The sequence below is a fragment of the Carcharhinus amblyrhynchos genome, chromosome 8 (genome assembly GCF_965287045.1).
Source record: "Carcharhinus amblyrhynchos chromosome 8, sCarAmb.v2.hapA, whole genome shotgun sequence".
NCBI lineage: Eukaryota > Metazoa > Chordata > Chondrichthyes > Carcharhiniformes > Carcharhinidae > Carcharhinus > Carcharhinus amblyrhynchos.
Window position 1 is genome coordinate 55,870,365 of NC_137331.1, and position 25,527 is coordinate 55,895,891.

The window sequence follows — 25,527 nt, forward strand, 5'->3', positions numbered from 1 at the left end:
GCTTAAGAAATTGCATGTCACTTTCTGATTTGGGCACTTTACAATCTTTTGGACTCAACATTGAGTTCAACAATTTCAGACCATGAACTCTGTCTGACATCTTGTATTTGTTTCTCCAGTCATTATCTTGTTCTTACATTTTGCTTTCAGACAGCACTGACTTTTATTCTGTTATTAACACAATCTGCAATGTTGCTTTCAAATCATCCTGACTTTTCTTTTGCTACAGCTACTCTATTACTTGCTACTTTGTTCCGTTACTACTACCATTCCCACTTTCTTTGCCTTCATTCCATGACTTTGTAGTGTAACCTCCCCCCGCCCACCAACCTGAACTTCCCTTTTTGCTCTACCTGACTTGCCCCCTTTTTAAGAGCATAAGACCCACCACATTTTTGCCTCTGTTCAGAACTGAAGTCATATTGAACTCAAAACATTAATTGTTTCCATCTCCACAGGTATTGCCAGAACTGCTGAGTTTTTATTACGCTCAGTGACTTCTGTTTGAACAGATAATGGTTGGAATTCCTGGTCTTGTACTGCTGCCAGTGAGAATGTAGAATTTGGCACTCAGCCAAAACTCCATTCGCTGCAATGGGACTGCAAAATCCTAGTTGTGGGCAAAGATGGAGAATTGTGAACAATGTAACCTGCCCAAAGGAAATCAAAATTGCCAGAACGTAAAAAACATATTTTATTCAAAATAACAGAAATAACATTATAAAGAATATATTAAAAGAATAAATAGACAAATTCAGAAATCAGATGACCTCAGAGACTCATTAGAAAATCCATACCACAGCTGTATATACTTGTGGAGCAATGCTGTATGCTGCAGGATCCGGATGTTTAATTGTTGTGGACATTGGGAAGAAGATTTTCTGGATAGAAGTACACTTTTCTTGGTTAATTTGAGTAGTTACTAGATTGCTTGTAAATCAGCTATAGTTCATTCAAATCATGGATGCCTCTAAATCTAAAAAGTGCTTCCCACCCTTACACCAAAGCACATAATCTTAGTTGGCACATCAGTAGAGCAGAGAATGGTGCCAATCGTTGGATGAGATGTCAAATCCAGCCTCTGGTTTCCCTCTTGGGTGAATATAAAATATTCCATGGCACTATTCAAATAAGCTCAAAGGAGTTCCCTTGAGATCTTGGCTAAGAATTATCTAAAACAAATTAAACAGATTATTAAAACAGATTGCCTGGTCATTTATTTCACTGTTGTTTGTGGGATCTTGCTGTATGCAAACTCGCTGCTGCATTTCCTAACATTACTGCAATAAGATGCTTCAAAGAAGCCTCATTGTTGAAGCTATGAAAGGTGGTATAAAAATGCAAATTCTCTCTCACTACTCATACCATGTCTGTAGTAGTGACATATCATCACAGTTCTCCTCTTGTTATTATCTCAGCCTTCTATTATAAATTAAATACTTTGTTATTATTGATGATAGAGACTTTTGATCTTAACTTCAAATGTGCCTATTAATATTTGACAGAATTATTGCGGGAAATTGATAAATTGTTTGGACCTTCCAAGCCCATATCTTCCTTTCTGCTGAATCAATTACGTGAATTTTGGTGATAAAGTAATTCTGGCATAAAGTACATAGTTCATAATGTTAACTCTGTTCACTCTATTTGACATGCAACTTCTTGAAGTTATTGGTAAATCTGGCTACTCTTTTAGCACCCTAAAGTAGAAATTATGATGTTAAATTGTGCAGAAACTGAAAGTTGTATGTGAATAGCAAACCACGGAATTATTTTGCCAGGAATTTTGTTTTACAAAACAAGGTTGGCCACATCAGGTGCTAAGGATAAATAATGCATTAAAGGCATCTCTATGAGTACATTTGTGTATTTTATATTGTACAATTGGCATTCACTGAACATTTAGAATTCATCTATTTAGCTGTGGCTAAATGTATTAATTATTTCTCTCTATAAATTAAGATCTGAATTTAAAATATGCCAGTCAGAAATTAGCAATGCACACAAATGTGTGACCAATTATGTAGATTACTGCAAATAGATTTTTTTTAGGTTGGCCTTTACATGTGTTATTTATTTATGGAATATGAACAAACAACCCTGTAATATCTTTCAGAAATGTCTCTAAGCTGTGGCCAAACAGGCCATCTAAGATGGTGGTTTGCAAGGGCATACTGGGATAATTGGACAAGCACTGAAACAGACAGGCTGCAGCCTCAAAAGAAATTTGACAAAGAGAAAGAGGCTGCAACTGCAAGAGCTGGAATACACAGGATATCGGCCATCTCCAGGGCATAGGACACTTTCTGGTCGAACTAGGATGTTTACCAGACGTAGAGGCGCCTTAACTCCTTATCTGGGAGCGAGGTAGGTGACCTTCGTGCCTCCAGCACCTACAGACTTGGCTGTTGGGGACACATCCAGAGATTGGGATAGCAACACCTGATTGGATCAGACCACACAGAGGACGACAGCGACCAGCACACAGATAAAGGCCAATATCTGGCTGGGTACTTGCTAGTCATGCAAAAGTTAAGTCAAGGTCTAGTATTGGGCTTGAACTTTGGTATTTTGTAAGATAACTTATTGTTGATTGGTTGGATGATTATTAATTGTGTGTAAACAAATATTGTTGCATTAACAAGAGGTCTATTCGCAATTCTTTGTCTGCTGTATAAGGATTAAAACAGACTGTGCAGCAGGCGCAGCAAGAAATTTCCAAGCTCTTTTGGAATACAGTGGCCTTTACTCAGCCAAACAATAGTGATTTTGCTGACAGGTGATCCTGTGAGACAAGTTGAGTGACTGTTTAAATTGTTTTTGTGTTGGTTGAGGGAGGAGGCACATTACTCTATGCTGCCATGTGAATTCCCGATCACTTTCTGAATGGTGTCACGGAATTTTTAATGTGCATCTCGAGGCAGACAAGGATTCATTTTAACAACTCATCACTTATCAATTGCAGATTGTATACATAAATATAGCTTTCAGACTGTAAAGAACAACCTCCAGTACTTACGGCATCTGCTGTGAAACTTGAGAGAAAATGGGTCCATTCAAGCCCCAAATTATAACACCTTCTGTCTGTTGAAGGTGCTTGAATGAATTCCATTGGGCCGCATTCTCACTTACTTAAAGAGTTAAACAATTGGTTATTCTACTGTTTCCTTGATTTGGATCAGGGACCGATTTGTGAACCATACTGTTGTTTTCAATGATGTTGCTAAATCTCACTGCTGAACTTTTGGGCAAGACTCCATCAACTTCATCAGGAAACCTGTATGAGTTATTCGATTCTTCATCAGTTGCAGCTTGTGAATAAACGTGAGGATGGAAACAACTATAATACAGCACAAGACAACAAATCCCTATAACTAGTGCTAGCTCTATAATTATGCTGAGCCCTATAGCTATGTTGATGGATAGATCATAGCTTCCATCCAACAGAGTATCTTTCAGGAACCAAAATAAGAGAAGTATTACAGTTGTTTCAATGGTTCTAAATATATAATAGACAGCCATTACTACTCTTGTCTTCTGACCTTTTATATTGAAAAAGGTGAAAACTAAAATGATACCAACTACTGTCCTGTAAATAATTTCTTGACAGTTAGATGTAGAAAAGGTGGTCTTCGTCCTGAAGACACAGATAAACATGATTAACCACAAAATAACCAAGTAAGCAGCAGCAGCTATGGAGTGCAGAATAGCCAGTAGGGTTATGCTCAAAATCCTGGCACCAAGTGTCAACAGTTTGTAAAAAAAGTACATCATATAAGGGAACCCACAAGTTAGTTTGTGTCGAGCGATCAAAGATTTCTTTAGTGCTGCATAGTAATCCAAAGTGGCCCATGAAATGCTCATGCATGATATAATCACAGAACCATCTGCAAAAGAAAAGGAATACAATATATTGGCATAACTTAGTGTCCTTCAGAATTGCAATACTTTATAGTATTAATAAATAGCAATCTTAACACTTTAGAACTTCTCTACCTATTGCACCCTCAGGATCAATCTAAGATACAAAATTCTTCCAACCATATGATTTTCATTTGTGATAGTTGTATTTCAGACCACAAAAGTGATTTTTGATACCCGATGAGCCATATGTGTGTGTGTTCCAGTCATAAGTTGCCACTAGCAGGATGTAATACTGCTGTAAATTGAGTGGGGTATGGGATAACTTTAGTGTTAGTTATTTCCAGTGTTTCTCCATTACACTTCAAAAGTACATCATTGACTGTGAAGTGCTTTGAGACACGTGGTGGTTGTGAAAAGCACTTAATAAAGAAAGTTTATTGACTTTTGGCGCAGCCACTGTGGGCTGGGACAAAATCCCCACTGTAAATTGCTTTCACACCAGGCATTAGCTATGGAAATATCACAGTGATCATCATGGAGTTTTATCCCCTTGTTCTTAGCTCCCAATGAACTGGGTGATCATATGTATGGATGTGTCCTAGAAACATGGAAATATAGAAAATAGGTGCAGGAATAGGCCATTTGGCCTTTCAAACCTGTTCCGTCATTCAATTTGATCATGGCTGATCCCTTCTCTCAACAACATAATCATGCATTCTCTTCAAACCCCTTCACACCTTTAAAGTCTAGATATCTATTTATTTCCTTCTTAAATACATTCAGTGACTTGGTCTCCACAGCCTTCTGTGGCAAAGAATTCCAAAAGTTCATCACCCTCTGAGTAAAAAAATTTCTCCTCATCTCAGTCCTAAATGGCTTACTTGTATTGTGAGACTGTGACCCCTTTTTCTAGATCCTCCTGTCAGAAGAAAAAACATCCCAGCATCCAGTCTGTCCAGCCATGTCAGAATTTTATACATTTCCATGAGATTCTCTTTTATTCCTCTAAATTCCTGTGATTCCCAGTTATCCCAATCTCTCCTTATACGACAATCATGCCATCCCAGGAATCATCCCTGCACATCCGCTATGGCAACCTTCCCCGCAAGTATATCTGATAAGTAGACCAAAACTGCACACACTAATCCAGGTGTGGTCTGACCAAGGCCCTGTAGAGCTGCAGCAACACATCCTTGCTCTTGTACTCAAGTCCTCTCGCAATGCTTTCTGTAACTGTTTGCTTGCTTTCAGTGACTGATGCACCAGGACACCAAGATCCCCTTGTATGTCAACATTTACCAATCCAGGTGCTTTAATTTTGCACACTCATCTCTATGTGGGATTTTATCAAAATCTTTCCGAAAATCCAAATACACCATATCCACTAGTTCACCCTTACTTGTTCTTAGTCAAAAATCTCCACTAGGTTTGTGAAATATGATTTCCCTTCCATAAATCCATGTTGACTTTGTCTAATTGTGTTGGTATTTTCAGCGTGTCCTGTTACTGCATCCTTTATTATAGACTCTAGAATGTTGCAACTTAACCTCTTACGTGGGACTTTATCAAAAGCTTCCTAGAAACCCAAATACTGGTTCACCAGTATAAGACAATGGAGTTTTAAGAAAAAAAAGGAATTTGCTCTGAACAGCTAGCTGAATTGAAAGTGAATAAGTCCCAGACCCAGGTAAATTCCACTTAGCGATTACAGAAGAACTGGTCACAATTTTCAATTTCCATTAGTTATGTCAATGCACAGTACTGTTGCAGAATTGTATAATGAGGTAAGCAAGTAACTATAGGCTAGTCAGTCAGCTATGGTAAATTTAGAATTTTGATTGGTGTAGCAAAGAACTGGTACTGACTCAGTGGACCATATTATATCCACCTGTAGTGTTCTCTGGTTCTAAATGAGTCAAATCTCAATGGAAAATGCAGCATAGGGTGGGAATTTGCAGCCTCGCTCGAGCGAAACTGGAATTTCACACCCGAGGTCAACAGATATTTCCACTGTCTGCCCCTAGTTCACTTGTGGACGGGCAGTAGAATTCCGGCGTAGATCTTCAACTTAAATCCTCCATCTAGTTTTATGGAAGTGAATGAATTAGGAAACTGCTCCATAAAAAAATTTTATCAGTTTGACATTTACACAGTTTTCTGCTGTCATACAGTTCATTCCACTGACTGAGGTATGAAATGGTGTATATGATTGCTAGGGAATGAGCTTTATAGAAAAGTTAATTTAAAGAACCTAGCAAGAGGACAAAGCCAACAATTTTTAGAGCATTTTTTTGCTTTTTTCCTGCTGTCAATTAGGCATTGTTGCAATTGATGTATTGCTGTTATTTTTCCCACAATTGCAATAATATCGCAAAGGGTTTCTCAGTGGGAGAAGAGGATGGTTAAGGAAAGGACACCAGACAGGTCAGGCTGCAAAGAGAAGTACTTTGTCCATGTGCTCGTATCTCTTGCCTGCATTTTCAGACAGAAGTGTATCTAGGACGTCACAGATTTCTCTGGTCACCTTCTTGGAAAGCCTCATTACCCTGAATTTAATGGAGAGAAGCAGCAACTGCCCGACACCTGGGGTAAATACAGGATAGTGTGACTGAAGTTACTGTAACATCCAGGCCTCATTAACATGGGAACACAGTTTTCCGACCTCACCTCCCAAGATGCAAATCAGTGAAGGCACCATATTTAGCTGCCTGTAATATCCATGAGGGTTTCTGAACTCCATTGGAGACTAGCAGACACCCCAAAAGGATGGTGTTACAGGTAATTTCATCAGTTTCTCCAGAGTTTTAACAATGTTGAACCAAAGTTATGATGGGAGATGAGTAAATCTCGGTGAAAATTCTACCACAGCAACAGGAAATTTAAGGGTAGTCCTTTTGGGACATTAAATGTACACAATTTTTTTTTATGTAATAAAGTAGGTATTAAATTCAGGAAAATCTCCCCTAAGTAAACATTAAACCCAGTTCTTTACAAAATTGTGTTTAGGATTGAATTTTTACCTAAAAAAAATGGTGGATTTATATTATGGGGGTGTTGAGTGGGGAGGTGGTGGTTAAAGTCTCAGGAATCTGTTTCTCCACCTAAACCTCTCTCCAACCTAATCTCTTCCAGTTTTAGCTAAGGCTGTAAATTTGCCCTTTTGAGAAACCTGATCCACAGAGGAGTCTGGAACATTAAATGTGATAATGAGGCAGTGAGCTTCTTGTAATGTCTCTTTAAGAAGTGATCTGCTGCCATCCGGGTTTGCTAAGCATCAATGGATCCAGCAGCTTTCTCAAGGTCTTTCTGGTTCAGGAGCTAAGTGTCTTCCTCTGTCTAGCCACCCTCCTACCATAGCCTGCCAGGTAACACCCCCATCTTATTCCTATTCATAATATCAGCCATTATTGCCACTGACTAAAGGCCCACCTGTCAAACATGCTGCTCCTCTGGGCAGGGAACCTATCGCCAACATCAGAGACACATTATAGAGCTAAAACTTCTTGTGGGTCAAGTCAGGAAAAATTCTGCCCCTAGGGTCAGTGACATTATAAATAAAAGTAATATAAAATATACTTACACTGGATATAATCTCGGTCAGCAGATACCAGAAGGATGAAGGTCTGAAGAATAAGTTGAGGTACGGTTTCCAAGAATGCCTCAAACAATCGTAACATGCTCAAATCTGTTACTGCATAAATGGCATCCATGTGAGTATTTTTTTGTTTAATTGCTGCTTTGTATCCAAACACAAGTGCATATATGAACCTTTTAAAAGAGAAAAAACGTTTTTGGAAATAAAAGACAACAGAGGCTCAAGATATATTAAGTATTTATTTTATGCACAGCTGTCATTTTTTCACTGATCAAAAACAAATAAGGAGCACTCGTGCTGAAAATCTTGTCAACTAATATCATCTAATGGATTTTGTATCAGAGAACATTAGTGGAGTGGAAGCAGAGAATGGTTGACATCAAACTTATTGAGTGCCTAAATAGATGGATGTTATGTACACCACCCTGTCCTGAACTGAACCATATAGATGTTGGAAAGGCTTTGAGAGATCAGGAGATTGGCCACTCATCACAGAATATGGGCTAACAACTCGCAAGTAACATCGCCTACCACACAGATGCCAGGCGATGACCATCTCCAACAAGAGAGGATCTAACCATCACCTCTTGACATTCAATGGCATTACCATTACTAAATCCCCCACCATCAACATTTGGGGCTTACCATTGACCAGAAACAGAACTGGACTAGCCATATAAATACTGTGGCTACAACAGCAGGAAAGAGGCTCAGAATCCTGTGGCAACTTACTTTCCGTCTGACTCCCCAAAGACTGTCCACAATCTACAAGGCGCAAATCAGGAGTGTAATGGAATACTCTCTGCTTACCTGGATGAATGCAGCTCTAACAACACTCAAGAAGTTCAACATGATCCAGGACAAAACAGTCCATTTCATTGCTACCCTTTCTACAAACATTCAATCTCTCCACCATCGACACACAGTGGCAGCAGTGTGAACTATCTGCAGGATACACTGCAGGAACTCACCAAGGTTCCTTAGGCAGCACTTTTCAAACCCACAACCACTACCATCTAGAAGGACAAGAGCAGCAGATACCTGGGAACTCCACTACTGGAGGTTCCTCTCCAAGTCACTCATCATCCTGACTTGGAAATATATCACGCTCCCTTCACTATTGTTGGGTCAAAATCCTGGAATTTCCTCCCTATACCACTGTGAATGTACCTACACCTCATGAACTTCAGCAGTTCAAGAAGACAACTCACCATCACCTTCTCAAGGGCAACTACGAATGGGCAATAAATGCTGGCCTAATCTAGGCCAGTGATGCCCACATTCCATTCATGAAAAAAACTAAGCTATGTAGTAAATAACAGCAATCCCAACTAAGTTCCATGAGAAACGCTATTCAGCACATTTTCCCAACTTAATTTCAACCCCACTCTTTGTTTTCTTACCTCCAACCATATCTCTATCCATCTGACCACATTATTCTTAATTCCATTTAATGCATCTTTACCAGGAAGCTCTTATGTGCTACCTTAATTTTGAAAACTTATATCATTATGAATCTGTGTTCTGTTATATCTTCAAAACATTTCATAGGTCTGGTCAAGTATGAAGTTGCATCAACATGGAAGGAGATAATGAACTGACCATTCATGCAGTCACCATCTAAAAGAAATAAATCATTTGGAAGAGGGGCAGAAACAAGGTTATAAATAAATATAAATATAGTTTATTAATGATGCCAACTGGGAAATGACAGGAAGGCTGCAAATAACAGAGAACTAAGGCATCAAATATAGAAGGGATTGAAATTTGAGAATTTGAGCTGTTAAGCATCAGTTGCTGTTTTAATGTGGGTAAAAGCAGAAATACTAGACTGAAGAAGGGGAATAAGCAATGAGAAGATAAAGAGAATGGTGTAAACTGAATTTGCCGTTGACCACGGTAAAAGTGATGGGACAGGGCCCCTACCCACCCAAGTCAGTATTAATTGTAATATCCCTCCCTTAGTTAAAATGTTAGTTTTTTGTTATTCATTCAAGAAGCCAACATTTATTATCCATCCCGCATTACCCTTGAGAAGGTGGTGGTATGCTGACTTCTTGGATTGCTGCTGTCTATCTGGTGTACATATACCTACACTGCAATTAGTTTCAAGACTTTGATGCAGGATGGCAATCCCAGAATGTTGATGGTGGGGGTTTGGCAATAGTGTAGAAGTGTAGGTAACTTGAGCTTTGGAAACATGTTTAGCACACTGACAAGTGCCATTAAGGAGGAGCATGGTTCAATGTTGTTAGAAGGAAGGTGAACATAGAGATTAAATTTAATTGTTTTGCACAAGGTGTTGTGAATATTGGGTGAAGACTTCCTGGGAAGTTAGTGGAGCCAGATGGTAATTGTGCAATTCAGAGATAACTGGCTGGATATATCCATATGGCACACAGTGATTGAAAAATATGAGCAATAAAACATTGTTTTGGTAATCTTGAATTTCGGGATCAATCAGATAGACCCATGTCACGCTTTTCTGGTCCTGTATGTTCCTGGATCCCTAACCAACCGACAGCAATGCGATTACCTGATGTGTTTAGAATGAGTATTTGAGTTGAGTCATGACACAATTAAGTTAATCAATAATGAAATGCATCGAGGCTATTTACTCCACCCTGAGTAGAAGAACAATTGATAGCACCCATCAAAAATACACCAAAGAACCAACTAATTAAAAAACATACTAACATTGAAGGAATTATTTAAACTAATTAAACATTGCCATCTTTAAAAACTGATCGGTCCACCTTCAATTACTCACATTCCAACGAACAGTATGATGGTAAACCTTGCTTAAAAGGGGGTTAACAAAGACCATTAACAATAGGACCATTACCTAATAATCAAATTGGAAAATTCACATTGTGGTAACATTGCCATTGTTGGAATAAAGGCCACAATAACACAAGTTTCCTGATAAACTAAGGTAGCAGCAGAAAATAAAAAAAGTTTGAAAAATGTTCTGATTTTTAAAAATTCTCCTCTACGGAACACATTTTGGTGGACTTCTCAACCTCTTGTAAACGTGTATTCTCAATTTATTTGGTTAGGGAGATCGCTAATGGAATGTCGCATGAACATTGAGAATTTGTGTGATTTGCAAATTATTTGAATGTTGACAAGATGTTCCTAGCAGTTCAGGTACCAGTTTCCCACACCCAACAAAGCTCCTGACGGAAGTGTAGATAGTGCAAAATGAGCAAAGATCAGGTGAAACCAGTTTATTTTTCTTATTCGTTCATAGGATGTGGGCGTCACTGGCTGGGCGAGCACTTATTGTCCATCCCTAACAAAAGTTAGATTGGATTTAACTTGATCATTTAACACGGTTAGGAAATATCCTACCTAATATTTATGAACAATAATTTTAAATGAAGGTAATAACTGATGAATAGTTTGATAGCGGTAGCACAGAACCAATACTTTTACAGAATATGTGAGGGTTTCATAATGCCTTATTTATTTATTTTGTTTTATGAGTTGTCAGTACCTCTTACTTTCTCGGTTGGCACACTAGACTAGATGGCATATTGGTAGGACAGGATTTTCCAGCCTCGCTCGCCTGAAACCAGAAAATCCCGACTGAGGTCAGTGGACCTTTCTTGTGGCAGGTGAGATGGTAAAATTTGCCCTGAAGTGTCCTAATTCTGCGTTTTGTTCTATGTTGGGAGGAAATGGGACAGAGATTACAGGGGGAGGCTGTGGAATAGTGGTATTAATCCAGAGACGTAGAGTAATGTTCTGAAGTCCCAGATTCAAATCCTACCACAGATAGTGAAATTTGAATTCAATAAAAATAAATATGGAATTAAAAGTCTAATGATGATCACGAAACTATTGACAGTTGTTGTAAAAACCCGAGTGGTTCACTAATGTCCTTATAGGGAAGGAAATCTGTCATTCTTACCGGGTCTGGCCTACATGCGATTCCAGATCAACACCAACGTGGTTGACTCTTAACTAGCCCTGCAGGGACTATTTGGGTGGCACAGTAGCACAGTGGTTAGCACTGCTGTTTCACAGCTCCAGGGACCTGGGTTTGATTCCTGGCTTGGGTCAATGTCTGTGTGGAGTTTGCACATTCTCCTTGCGTCTGCGTGGGTTTCCTCCAGGTACTCTGGATTCCTCCCTCAGTCCAAAGATGTGTGGATTAGGTTGATTGGCCATGCTAAAATTGCCCCTTGGTGTACTAGGATGCTTAGGTTAGAGGTATTAGCGGGTAAAATATGTAGGGATATTGGGGTAGGGCCTGGCTGGGATTGTGGTCGGTGCAGACTCGATGGGCCAAAGGGCCTTTTTCTGCACTGTAGGGTTGTATGATTCTATGACTTTTGTTAGGGATGGACAATAAGTGCTCGCCCAGCCAGTGACGCCCACATTCTATGAACGAATAAGAAAAATAAACTGGTTTCACCTAATCTTTGCTCATTTTGCACTATCTACACTTCCATCAGGAGCTTTGTTGGATGTGGGAAACTGGTACCTGAACAGCTAGGAACATCTTGTCAACATTCAAATAATTTGCAAATCACACAAATTCTCAATGTTCATGCGACATTCCATTAGCAATCTCCCTAACCATATAAATTGAGAATACACAATTACAAGAGGTTAAATTTGATACTAATCTTGTGTTTACTATTTTTGAGAGTTTTAACTATATTTAAATGATTAGAATATAATATTGAATGTTACTATCATTATGGGATAAGTTGGGTCTGCACCACCTTCCTGCCTCCATTCTGACCAAATCAGTGGCAGAAAAGCCCATGAATGGCCTTCCCATCCTGCTGCTACTTGAGGCTCTTAAATGCGAGGTAAAGTCAAATTAAGAGTCTTTTCGGCCACCACTGATATGAACCCAGCATCAGATAGGCATGATGCCAGACAGAGAACATGATATGCAAACCTGTGCAAATTGCTTGCAGTTTCCCAGGACAGACAGTAAGGCCTAGGAGCAGAATTAGGCTACTCAACCCATCAAGTCTGCTCCGCCATTCAATCATGTCTGATATTTTTCTCATCCCCATTCTCCTGCCCTTCCCCATAACCTCTGATCCCCTTATTAATCAAGACTGATCTATCTGTCTTAAAGACACTCAATGACCTGACCTCCACAGCCTTCTCCGGCAAACAGTTCCACAGATTCACCATTCTCTGGCTGAAGAAATTCCTCCTCATCTCTGTTTTAAAGATTCGACCCTTTAGCCTGAGGTTGTGCCTCTGGTTCTAGTTTTTCCTACAAGTGGAAATATCCTCTCCATGTCCACCCTATCCAGGCCTCGCAGTATTCTGTAGGTTTGAATAAGATTCCCCCTCATCCTTCTAAACTCCAACGTGTACAGTCCCAGAGTCCTCAACTGTTGCGACAGGTCCCTCATTTGAAGACATTGAGGGGGCGATTCTCCCAAAAGTGCTGAATTGGCGGGAAAACTGGTGTAAATCATGACTGTTTTATCAGTGCAACTTCAGACTCGAATCTCTCCATCTGCGCAATGCAGAAGTCACAATCGTGAATTTCATTAAAAGTCCGGGGGACCAGGGCCTATTTGTGGCGGAGTCTGGCAGTTCCAGAGTGCAGTAGCCCCTATCTGCCAATTTCCCGTTTGCTGGCCAACTCGATCGCTGGCCAGCCTATGACCCTCACACTGCTGAACCCCAGCCTTCTAGGGCCCGATCGTAGCTCCCACAAGCATTCCTGGGCCTCAACCCCCACCCTGTCTCAGAGCATCCCAATCTCCAGACACCATGCACCCCTCCCAGCAGTGTAGATCCCCCCACCCCTGCGGACCCATCCCCAGCTGACAACACCCCCTCCCCGGCAGACCACCCCCAAGGCAGGACCCTCCAGCACATCCCGATCACTGGCCTCCTTCCAGCCCCAACCGATCCCAATGCAGACTGGCAGCAGGATCCCCCACCCCCACTGATCGCCCCTAGTCCCTGCCTATGATAGACCTGCCCCTTTGGCTCCACACACAACAGATCATCCCTTAGCCCCATCCCTCCCCCAGGCCCTGTCCCTAGGCGCCGCCCCATTGCCCCCTTGATCCCGCTTCTATTGGCAGGCCCTGCCTCCTTGGCACTGCCCAATGCCGGATGGGCCTGGCACTGCCAGAGTGCCCATGCCCAGGGACAGTGCCAGGATGCCCATGCCCAGGGGCACTGCCCCTCCTACCGCCCAACCCCCTTGGGGTGGGTCCTCCCGACTGCGCCACCTTCACTCCAGCGGGGTCTCCTGCTAGTTCCCCCACAAGCAATGAGTTAATCTCAACCCTGCCAGAGTGAAATACTCCTGGTAGGATGGGAGATGCTATTGCTCCTGGAGAATTCTTTGCCAGGCCCGATAATCACATTTAAAATTAATTACAAGAATATTTAAATGACTTATCTGTTCTTCCCGCTGGTTTGCAGGGCAGTCTCATTGAGAACGCATGCACGAATCCTGTGAAATGGCTGACACTGATTCTTCCACCCTGACACACCTAAAAATGTGTGCGTCGGGAAGGGAGAATTGGGCCCTGTCTGATCAAGGGGCCTGGCATAGGGAAGAGGGTCCCACCTAGAGCCCTGCCGTTGATGCTAGCCTCCTACATCCCCTCTGCCCTACCCTGGAAAAGCTCTTCCTGCCGCCACTTCCCTATGGCCTGAGTCGCTCTGCGATACTGGGCCTCTGGTGGGTGTCATTCCAACATCTTCCCAGTTGCATTACTGAGCAAAAGAGTTGGTGACCTCTGATGGGGACGCAGCTTTTGGAGCATGGGACTTCTCAGCCCTGGGCTTCTGTTCCAATGCAAGGCATGCCATTTGGTATGTCTTCCCCAAAAGAGGCAACGTTTGCCTCTTGTCAATAGACACGACCCCAGTTGTCAGCATGAAAGTCCCGTGAAAGAACTGCAAGAACAAGGTGGCTTCAAAATATCAAACTGAAATTTCATTTTGTTTTGGAACTTACCAATTTTGTTGCAAAAAAGTTAGGTATGTCCGACCTTACTGAGGCTGTGCCTTAAATTTAACATTACATATGTTTTATTTAGTAAATTAAAGCTACAAAATTTGTGCTATTACAGATTTTCAGATAAACAAATCAACTGTAAGAATAACTGAATAGATTTGGAAACAGTACTGTAATTGGAAGTTGCTAAATATATATTTTTCCTCAATAGTACACATCGTAACAACTGGCATTGCTACGCTGGTCCTCGCAAATAGAGGGAATTGTTTTTTCTTCTTTTTTTGACTCCACTCAAACTTTACAAAGTCAATGGTCAGAATGGACTGAACTAACCCAAATCCATTCCTTGCTTGCTCCAAAAACCAAATTCAAAATCCAATTGAATCCAATTCATGATTTCCACAAGGGAGGCAAACAAGATCCAAGCTGACAAGATGAGGTATTGCACCCCATCTTGGGCTTGATCTTAACCAAAACAGAGAGAATTCTCAGAGTGCTTTAGGCAGTTGCTCTCAAATCCTTTTGGTTGAAGGACCTTTTCAAATGTAATACATAAGAACATAAGAAATAGGAGCAGGAGTAGGCCATCTGGCCCTTCGAGCCTGCCCCGCCATTCAATAAGATCATGGCTGATCTGTCGTGGCTCAGTTCCACATTCCCGCCCTCTCCCCATAACCCTTAATCCCCTCTCTTATCAAAAACCCATCAATCCACGTCTTAAAAATATTTAGCGAGGCAGCCTCCACCACCTCAACGGGCAGAGAATTCCAGAGATTCACCACCCTTTGAGTGAAGAAGTTCCTCCTCAACTCCGTTCTAAGCCGCCCCCCCTTTATCTTGAGGTTGTGCCCCCTAGTCCTACTGTCCTTTCTGAGCGGGAAGAGCCTCTCCACCTCTATCCTATCCATCCCATTCATCATCTTATACGTCTCAATGAGATCTCCCCTCATTCTTCTAAACTCTAACGAGTACAAGCCTGGTCATGGACTGCCCATCTAAATGATAATATGACATAATATAAAAATGGTACACTTAAAATATGTTTTAGTAACTTTATTTTACAATAAAAACATAAGAACAAGGAGCAGGAGTAGGCCATCTGGCCCCTCGAGCCTGCTCCGCCATTCAATAAGATAGTAGCTGATGTTTTCGTGGACTCAGCTCCACTTAACTGCCCACTCACCATAACCCTTAATTTCTTAACTGATCAAAAATCTATTTTTGCCTTATAAACATCCAACAAGGTAGACTCAATGCTTCACTGAGCAGGGAATTCACAGATTCACAACCCATTGGATGAAGAAGTTCCTCCTCAACTCAGTCCTAAATCTGCTCCTCCTTATTTTGAGGCTATGCCCCCTAGTTCAAGTTTCACCCAACAGTGGAAACAATCTCCCTGCTTCTATCTAATCTATTCCCTTCATAATTTTACATGTTTCTATAAGGCACTCACCTCCGCATCCACAACCCCCCACCCCCCACCGCTGCTTCATTCTTCTAAATTCCATTAAGTAAAGTCCCAGTCTACTCAGTCTCTCCTTATAAGCCAAACCTCTCAATTCTGGAATCAATCTGATGAATCTCCTCTCACCCCCTCCAGTGCCAATATATTCTTTCGCAAGTAAGGAGATCAAAACTGTACACAGTGTTCCAGGTGTGGCCTCACCAGCTTCTTACACAGCTGCAAAATAACCTCCGTTTTTAAACTCCATCTTCTAACAAAGGACAAAATTCCACTGGCCTTCTTAATTACCTGCTGCACCTGCAAGCCAACTTTTTGCAATTCATGCACAAGGACACCCAGGTCCCTCTGCACAGCAGCATGCTGCAATTTTTAACCATTTAAATAATAGTCCATTTGCTGTTATTCCCACTAGAATAGATGACCCCACATTTACCAACACTGTACTCTATCTGCCACTCACACAAACTAACTTACACATCAGTGAAATGTTCCAACGTCTCTCTAAGCTGCACAGATACACAGTCTTGTAGTTTTTTGTTATCTACCATACAGGGAATGAACAGACCATACACAAACAGAGCTCCCTTTAAGGTGTTAACGTGCATGGTTGCATAGCAGTATTGAAGGGACCACACAGTGCAATTAACAGTTTGCACATAGCAAAGAGAATTAAAGAGAACAGTGCCTACTTCTCACTACTAGTAAGGTGTTTGATAAGGTTCCCCAAGGTAGGCTCATGAAGAAAGAAAGAAGGGTGTGAAATTTGGCCAATTGGATAAGTAACTGGCTATCTCAGAAGACAGAGGCTGATGGTGGAGGGAAAATTTTCAGAAGGGAGACCAGTTACCAGTGGTGTACCACAATGATCAGTGTTGGGTCCTCTGCTATTTGTGATTTTTACCAATAATTTGGAGGAGGGAGCTGAAGGGTGGGCCAGTAAATTTGCTGATGACACCAAGATTGGTGGAGTAGTGGGTGAGGCGGAGGGCTGTTGTAGGCTGCGAACAGACATTGATAGGATGCAAAGCTGGGCCAAAAAGTGACCGATGGAGTTTAACCCTGATAAGTGCAAGGTCATTCATTTTGTCAGGACAAATTTGAATGCGGATTACAGGATCAATGGCAGGGTTCTGAGGAATGTGGAGAAACAGAGAGATCTTGGGGTTCACATCCACAGATCTCTGAAGGTTGCCACTCAAGTGGATAGAACCGTGAAGGCGGCCTGTAGTGTGTTATTGTTTATTAACAGGGGGTTTGAGTTTAAGAGCCGTGAGGTTATGCTGTAACTGTACAGCACGTTGGTGAGACCACATTTGGAATATTGTATGCAGTTCTGGTCACCTCACTATAAGAAGGATGTGGAAGCAGAGGAGATTTACCACGATGCTGCCTGGAGAGTAGGTCTTATGAGGAAAGGTTGAGGGAGCTGGGGCTTTTCTGTTTAGAGCGGAGGAGGATGAAAGCAATTTAATAGAGGTTTATAAGATGATGCCAGGGGTAGATAGAGTGACGTTCAGAGACTATTTCCTTGGGTGGATGTAGCTGTTACTAGAGGGCATAACTGTAAGGTTCATGGTGGGAGATATAGGAGGAATGTCCGAAGTAGGTTCTTTACTCAGAGTGGTTGGCAGTGGAATGGACCGCCTGCTGTGATACTGGAGTCAGACACTTTAGGAATTTTCATGCGGTTATTGGATAGGCACATGGAGCACACCAGAGTGATAGGGAGTGGGATAGCTTGATCTTGGTTTCGGACAAAGCTCGGCACAACACTGAGGGCCAAAGGGCCTGTCTATTCATGTCCCCTTCCTAGTTGAGACGGACAGCCCATTCTTCGCTGCATCTTTGACTGTCACACACTGCTCCCTCCTCCTGGCTCTCGTTTCATGTTATTTCGTAGACCTTCTGAAAAGTGTCTGCAGGCTTGCAAGGGTCCCCAACCACAGTTGAGAATGATCATTTGAAAGGGCAGTGGAAAAAGAACAGACAGCAACAAAGAAAAGAAAGTAAAGAGGAGGTGTTCTTAAGACAAGAAGAGTTGACTAGTTAGATGTGCTGGGAGAGAAAGTTTCAAATAGTATAGTGGAGGAAGGAACAGGGAGGGTGATAAGTAAGGAATGGTGAGTGTGTACAAGGGTGTTGGCCTGGCACAGCATTAAAGCACAATGCAACTGCAAATCATTTAAAGGCAAGAACATGTATCTTAACCATCACATGATTGGAGCTCCATGAAACTAGATGATAATGACAGTAATGAGTGTGTGAACATCAGAGCAGGCAACAGTGTAGGCTGTGATGTGTGGATGAGTTGTGGTTTGTGTTAAAACTAAAGGCAAATTAGTCATGGGTGCAACCATATGCGATATTAATAAACTCTATGTTCTAACATACCTATTTTAAAATATGATCTTTTCAGCTGATTAATCATTAGCATGTTTTAACAAGGTCAACTTATTACCCACTATGGTTTAAAATTAGCTCTCAAGTAAGTTCACCAATCTTTTATTAAAGCAACTGGCCCCAATAATTTGTACGATACACAGTTAATCAGTTCAGCATCTTCATACACAAGTTGAAAATATAGGTCCTGGGATGTATTAGAAATAGTTAGATAGTGAAGCAAAGTGACTGTTTAATTTTTTTTAAAGATGTAAGCAGTCTATTCTAGGTCTATAAAAAATGATTAATGGTTCCTTTTAAAAAATCTTTGCATTCCTGGCATCAAAATAATGAGAAAGTGGTATGATGACTTTGTTTTAACACATCACAGATCATAAAACAAGTGATTAATTTATCTATCGAATTATGAATACACATGTATACATAACTCAAAACCGGTGAAGGAATAGGTTAGTGTTGTTAGTTTTGTTTTACTGAAAATTGCTTATGATTCTGTTTGCATTTAAAATAGCTAGTGGAATGATGATGGCAGCAACACTTGTAAAGGGGCCCATGGACAGATGAGGCCTGGTGTGAGAGTAACCATCAAATACTTAGTTATACTAAACTTTTTATTTATCCTTGTTTAATTACGTGAGCTCATTAGTGGGTGGATATAGAACAAAAGTTACTACAGTGTACCAGTAAGGAATAAGTACATCTGAACTGAATGGTCATTAAGAATAACTGGTGAACAGGTCTTAGGAACAGCCTTAGACGCAAATAATTAATAATGGAATAAATACAGATAATTTAACTTCTGAGTTAGTTTGATAATGAGGATGGAATGTTAGGTGGGAGGATGAAACTGGTCAGGAAAAACTGCTTGAGGTGTTGCTACAATCCCAGATCAGACTCCCAAAACGATTTCTGATGTGGCCCCCAATTTCATTATGATCCTAGTGAAGATCTCCAAAATTTTGTTATGATCCAATTGGGAACCAGTAATCTTTTTAGTTAGAGTTAAAGAAATACGAAATCCCAGTTAATTACTTGGAGAATATCACTACGAGTTTCCACAGTGTTAAACAAACAATTGAAATTTTACTTTACCAAAATGAATAAAACAGTCAATACCTTATCTGATTGTAATATGCACATTCCAGAATTCGTCAGTAACAAAAAAGGCATTTATTAACAAGGAAAATCTTGTACAGAGGCTCGCAGCCTAACATACGTGCATGTCTTCTGCCTAAGGTAAGACCCATCTCTGGGGTAATTACCCACTCTCAGTCTCATCAAGCCAGATGACCCTCATCTGCTGTGTTGCCTTTAAAGGGACAACCACCACAATGCCACATCCCTCCCCCTGTAACTCCTTTATACAATCTTCAATAACTATGTTACACAGTCCTAAGCTCAAACTAAACATTAAACACATAAGTTGGACAATTATAAATCGAATCTGAGGGTTTTTCTGTTTCTTGAGGCTTGTGTGATTGGTAGGATTTAACTATGTATAGTTTCAAAAATGCTCTTGCATGGGACTCTCCCAAACAGGCCTGCCGCTTAACAAGTTCTGTTCTAGACTATTCTCTGACTACGTAACTAAATACTTCACTCTGTGGAAAGTACACTCTCCAGTCCCACACTGACCCTTGCTCCGCCGAGCACTTTATATTCTAATATATGCAGACGCATATCATCACAATACAACAAAGTCTTATGGCTCATTAGTCCTTTCACAATCTCAGTCTGTCATTGTTAAGGGATCGTCATGGTACTCTGCTTCTGGCATTAAGTTGTGAGATAAATTCAATTCAGCATCATTTTTATTGACCATTTTACCATATTGGTTCTTGTGCTTTTCTAAAAGTGTAACCATTTCAATAATTTTGTTTGGCACATAATCTCAGTTTCTTTCTCTGTCTGAATTGCTGACTCTGCTGTTAATTTTAATGTTTTTACCGCTTTAGTTCATTTTTCATTGTCAAGCTTCCTTTCTTCTGGCTCTTATTCTCCTGATTCAATTTGTTACTCAATCTGTTCCTATCTTCTAGTTGCTTTTCATTTAGTCATTTAATGTCTTTCATTGCTCTTCTTATGAGATATTTCAGTACCCTCCTTCTGGGGTCTTCTTTTACCCGCTTTCTAGGTTTTTCTATTGCATCCTCTGAGGTCTTCTGTTAACTCTTCTTTCAGGTCTTCTCCAATTTTCATGTCCATTGCCATTTGTTCCTACTTGTGGTTGCTACTTTTAGTGCATTGCCACATTAAATGTATTACCACTTTAAACGCATTACCTCTTTAAAACTGTGTAGTAGTCCTTTTCCCCTACCCAGGTTGTTGTTGTTGGATATAGTTGGCTTTCCTTTGCAGGTATATTTTGTGATAAATGTATCAATACAGGTACAGAGTGACTCAGGCTGTTTCTTTTTGTGTGTTTATAACTGTAACATTATTTCCTAGTGCCAGCCATTTTTCTTTGTTTTAGTTTCTGAACTTGTTTAACTGCAGCAGCTCTTTGCCTTTCATCCAATTACCTTCCCTCTAAATTCAAAGCCCCAGTTCATCTAGCCGCCAGCTCACTGGGGGCATTTCTTTTTCTTTACTGAAAACACTGCTTTCTGTGTTCTCTTTTGTTTAAAAAAAATTTTGCAGCAACTGTTTGGCTTTCTCAACACAAGTTCTATTTTCCTAAATTCAAAGTCACAGCTCTTGCTCTGAGGGTTATTTCATTCCATACATTTCTAAACTTCTGACTGTACCAGCCACTTCAGGTTTGTTCTGCAACTGTCCCTCAGGGTCCAGCAATATCTCAAATCTCATTACCAACACACGTCGGGCCACAGGAAGTGTCTTCATAATCCATTTTATCCTCATCACCAATATAATGATGCACATTCCAGACTTCGCCAGGAACACAGGATGTATTTACTAACAAGGAAAAACTTGTACAGAGGCTCAGCCTCACTCGAGCAGACCATCTGCTATCCCAGTCCCTACATATCTTCTAAATAGCTTCTAGATGTCTTCTGTCTAAAGTAACTCCACCCTCTAGGATTATTACCCACTCTTAGTCCCAATTGGTCCGTCAAGCCCGGTGGCTCTCTTCTGCTGCGTTGTCCTTAAAGGGATAATCACCACGCTTATATTCTAACTTACAGAATTAATATGAGATAAGAATGAATCAAACTGTTGTCAAACAGCCAAACTGCACATTAAATGGCAAACACAACCACGAGAGGTCCCCCGAATTTTCTCAGCAACCCACTTATACTTCAGCGAGTCACAAACATTCTTTAAAACTCTCTTCCTCCTGACGGATTTCAGCACTTCCCTTTTGAAGATCTAACCGCCTTTGATTTTCCTTAAAAACTGCCTCAACAATTCCTCACTTCCCTCGCACAGTTCTAGCTCTTTGGCAGACAACTGTGACTTACAGTCTTTTCTTCTCCCCAGCTGCCAGTTTCACAAACCTGTTAGCGAATCATTGACAATGACCCCGGCACTCCAGCCACTCTGAGCAGAACATTACTGGCTTCCAGAGCTTCTCTGAACCCCAACCCCCTCAGCAGTTCAGAGCTTCTGCAACACTTCAGCTGCGCGGAACCAACCTTACTATCTGTTCCCAACCAACTGACCTGACCTTTAATATCTCCCAAAGCTTTCCAAATCCTCAGGTAGATATGAACGCAGCAACCATTGGTACATCTGTACATTAAATGTTGCAACCTCCAGTCAGCCAAAGGTCACACCCCACAAATGCAAAATTATCCTGGTTCCAGACCTGAAACACAGACTAAAAAATCCAACATAGATTTTGCCACACTGTGATAAGGAAAAGATTAAGATTGGCTGATTAAGGCCAGAAGATGGGTCTGAAGGCTCGAGAAGGTAATTGCAGATGAGTAACATTTAAAGTTGGATTATTAACCCAAGGCTTAGAAACACATCTTAATATTTATAAGATCTTTTGAAATCATTATTGAATGAAAAGGTTTTGTCAATAATTCATCCAGGTCCACCCCCAATAAAATGTACAAAGTAAGAGGCTTTGGGAGAGATCAGTATAGTAGATGGTGGAAAGGAATTTGCAAAAAAAACCTCCAGTCCAACACTGATGAAGGATTTGCGAAATTGAGAAGGTGAAGGCACCAAGAAAAGATGTGGAAGAAGGAGGAGAAAAATGTAGATTGTGCATTCCAGCCATCCTGCCTGAACGGGACTGATATTCCCTATTTCTCCACATTGTTTCTGTTTGCCCTACAGCTATTGTATTGCATCTCATCAAAAACTCTGGTTAAACTCAACATCCCACTATACTGATTAAAGTCAATCCCGATTGATTGATTGGACAGTGATGACTCTCAATTATCTTTTGAAGATTAAAGGACAGTACAATTGTAGTGCCCAGAACTCAAGACAGTACTCCAGATACCTGCTTTGCAAACAAGTCTAAGGGAATCCTGATGTTCCAAGTTCTGAATTTCACTTTGAGGGAGTGGAAGATGTCTGTGTAGCTGAGTTCCATTAAATATGAGGTGACTGTTGTACACCAGCTACCACATGGTTCTGATGGAGCAAGAACTTTGTCCTGTAGCAAATCGATGGGAAACCAGGTTCCACTGTACAGATGGAATCTAACACACCCACATGATGTTCAAACTATGCCACCTCCAGTCCAAAACCAAGATCACCCCAACCTCTGTCATCGAGCTACAGTATGTTGACGACACATGTGTTTGCACACACTTACAGGCCAAGCTCCAATCTATCGTCAACACATTCACAAAGATGTATGAAAGGATGAGCCTTAGGCTAAACATCTGGAGGGCAGACGTTTTCTACCAGCCTGCTCCCTCTGCACAACACAACTTCCCAACTGTCAACATCCATGGCAAATCATTGGACAACATTGATCATTTCTCAAACCTTGAGAGCTCTTCTCAGCGGGGGCAGACATTGACAATGAGACTCAACATTTCCTCTAGTGTGCCAGGGCAGTTCCAGGCATCTGAGGAAAAGAGTGTTTGATAACAAAGACCTCAAACACAGCACCAAGTTCATGCTCTATAGGGTTGCAGCGCTACCTGCCCTCCTGTACGCATCAGAGACATTGACAACATACAGCAGACACTTTAAATCCCTGGAGAAATATCACCTCGGCAAAATTCTCTAAATTCAATGAAGGGACAGGCACTTCAGTATTAGTGTCCCTCACTCAGGGGAACATCCTCAGCATTGAAATATTGGTTAAGGTTAATCAGTTACATTGGGCAGGCCACTCATCCACATTCCTGACACAAGACTCCCAAAACAAGTTCTCCACTCTGCACATTGGTAACTGCTTGCTGTGACAAGGGGCAAAGGAAATGTTTCAGGGATGTCACCAAAGTTTCCCTGACAAAATGAAACATTCCCGTTGTTATGTTGTAATCTGTTGCTCAAGACTGTCCATCTGGAGAAGAAGCATCCACAAAGACAATTCCAAATGTCTTCTTCAGGCCCAGGTGGAGACCAAACGCAAAGTCTTCAGCTACGTGATTTTTTTTTAGTTTTTGTGTTTTACTACAAAAACATCCTAAATAAAGACATTTAAATCATCAAAAGGCTCCAAGCAATTGTGCAAATCAGCTGCAGAAATGCATTACGTAGTTAGTGAGTTTACTGCAGGGGTTTTCTCTACGGATCTCAAACTGAAATTCGAGCGCCCCACCCAAGAGCCGCAACAAATGCTACCTGCCCCACCTGTGGCAGAATGTGTGGATCCAGCATTGGACTTACTCACCTCAGGACCCACAACCTGGGAGTGGAAGAAAGTCATCCTCGTTTCCAAGGAACTGCCTGAGAAGAAGATTCAAGTCCCCCTGAGATAAACCAGCATTCCACTGGCTTTCGATTACATTTACAATTTAGAATAGTTAGGTGTTTGAAGGCCAGTGCCAACACAATGGGCCAAAGAGCCTCTTGGTGTGGTATAAAACTCTATAACTATGAGATGGAGGATCCATGATTATTAATCCATTTGAAAAGAAATTCTTCAACCAAAATCTTCAAGGACCACTAGTCCAGCAACAGGAAAAACATAAGGAGTATATATATTATATATAGCGTTGTGTTGCAGATTTGTGTTGCAAAATCTGACTAGATTCCTTAAACCCTAACCCAAATTAGGGAATTACCTCATCAGATAAGAGAGATGTAGACGTTGAATGCTGAATATTCACAAAGAAAGGACTTCTAAATATTTAAATAACAACCTTAACACAATTGATATTATGTGTATGAATCATAAAATCCTACAGTGCAGAAGGTACCCAGGCCCTTTCCCCACAAATTTACCTAACCAGTCTCTCTGACATTAAGGGGCAATTTAGCATGGCCAATCCACCTAACCCGCATATCTTTCAGACCGTGGGAGGAAACCGGGGCACCTGGAAGAAACCCACACAGACGCGGAAAATGTGCAAACTCCCTCCGGACAGTGACCCAAGCTGAGAATCGAACATGGGTCCCTGACACTGTGAGGCAGCAGTGCTAACCACTGTGCCACCATGCCATTCTAAAATCTAACTCTGGTGGAACTCAAACCCCCCAACTTTTGAATGGCCGACTTGCCAGTATTTAGATGTCCAAAGCGTTTTCCATTGCGCCACAGTGCCACACATGGCTCAACTGCTGCGCGGTCCTTTGGTCCTCAATTGTTCACCAAAACTTAATAATAGAACATAGAACATAAAACACTACAGCACAAACAGGCCCTTCGGTCCACAAGTTGCGCCAATCATATCCATACCTATCAGGCCATAGAACTATCTATAACTCCCAATGCCATTAAATCCCACGTACTCATCCAGAAACCTTTTAAAAGACCCCAGCCAGTTCGTCTCTACCACCACCGACGGCAGCCGATTCCACTCACTCACCACCCTCTGAGTGAAAAATGTACCCCTGACATCTCCTCTGTACCTTCTCCCCAGCACTTTAAACCTGTGTCCTCTCATAGTGACCATTTCAGCCCTGGGAAATAGCCTCCAAGAATCCACCTTATCTATTCCTCTCAACATTTTATAAACCTTTATCAGGTCGCCTCTCAACCTTCGTCTCTCCAGGGAGAAGAGACCTAGCTCCCTCAATCTATCTTCATAAGGCATGCCTCCCAATCCAGGCAACATCCTTGTAAATCTCCTCTGCACCCTCTCAATAGTTTCCACATCCTTCCTGTAGTGAGGCGACCAGAACTGCACACAGTACTCC

General features: G+C 41.3%; 1 protein-coding gene across 1 annotated transcript in view; it reads right to left on the reverse strand.

Annotated features, from left to right (window-relative positions):
• Positions 1-755: 755 nt before the first annotated feature.
• The window catches only part of xkr9 (XK, Kell blood group complex subunit-related family, member 9), a 29,685-nt gene continuing 4,913 nt past the window's right edge, over positions 756-25,527 (reverse strand). Inside the window, exons 2-3 of the mRNA XM_080194097.1 lie at positions 7,445-7,632; positions 756-3,887 (exon numbers count right to left, since the gene is read on the reverse strand). Coding sequence (XP_080050223.1) covers positions 3,133-3,887; positions 7,445-7,632 — 943 coding nt within the window. The 3' untranslated portion in view covers positions 756-3,132. The remainder of the gene's footprint in view (positions 3,888-7,444; positions 7,633-25,527) is intronic.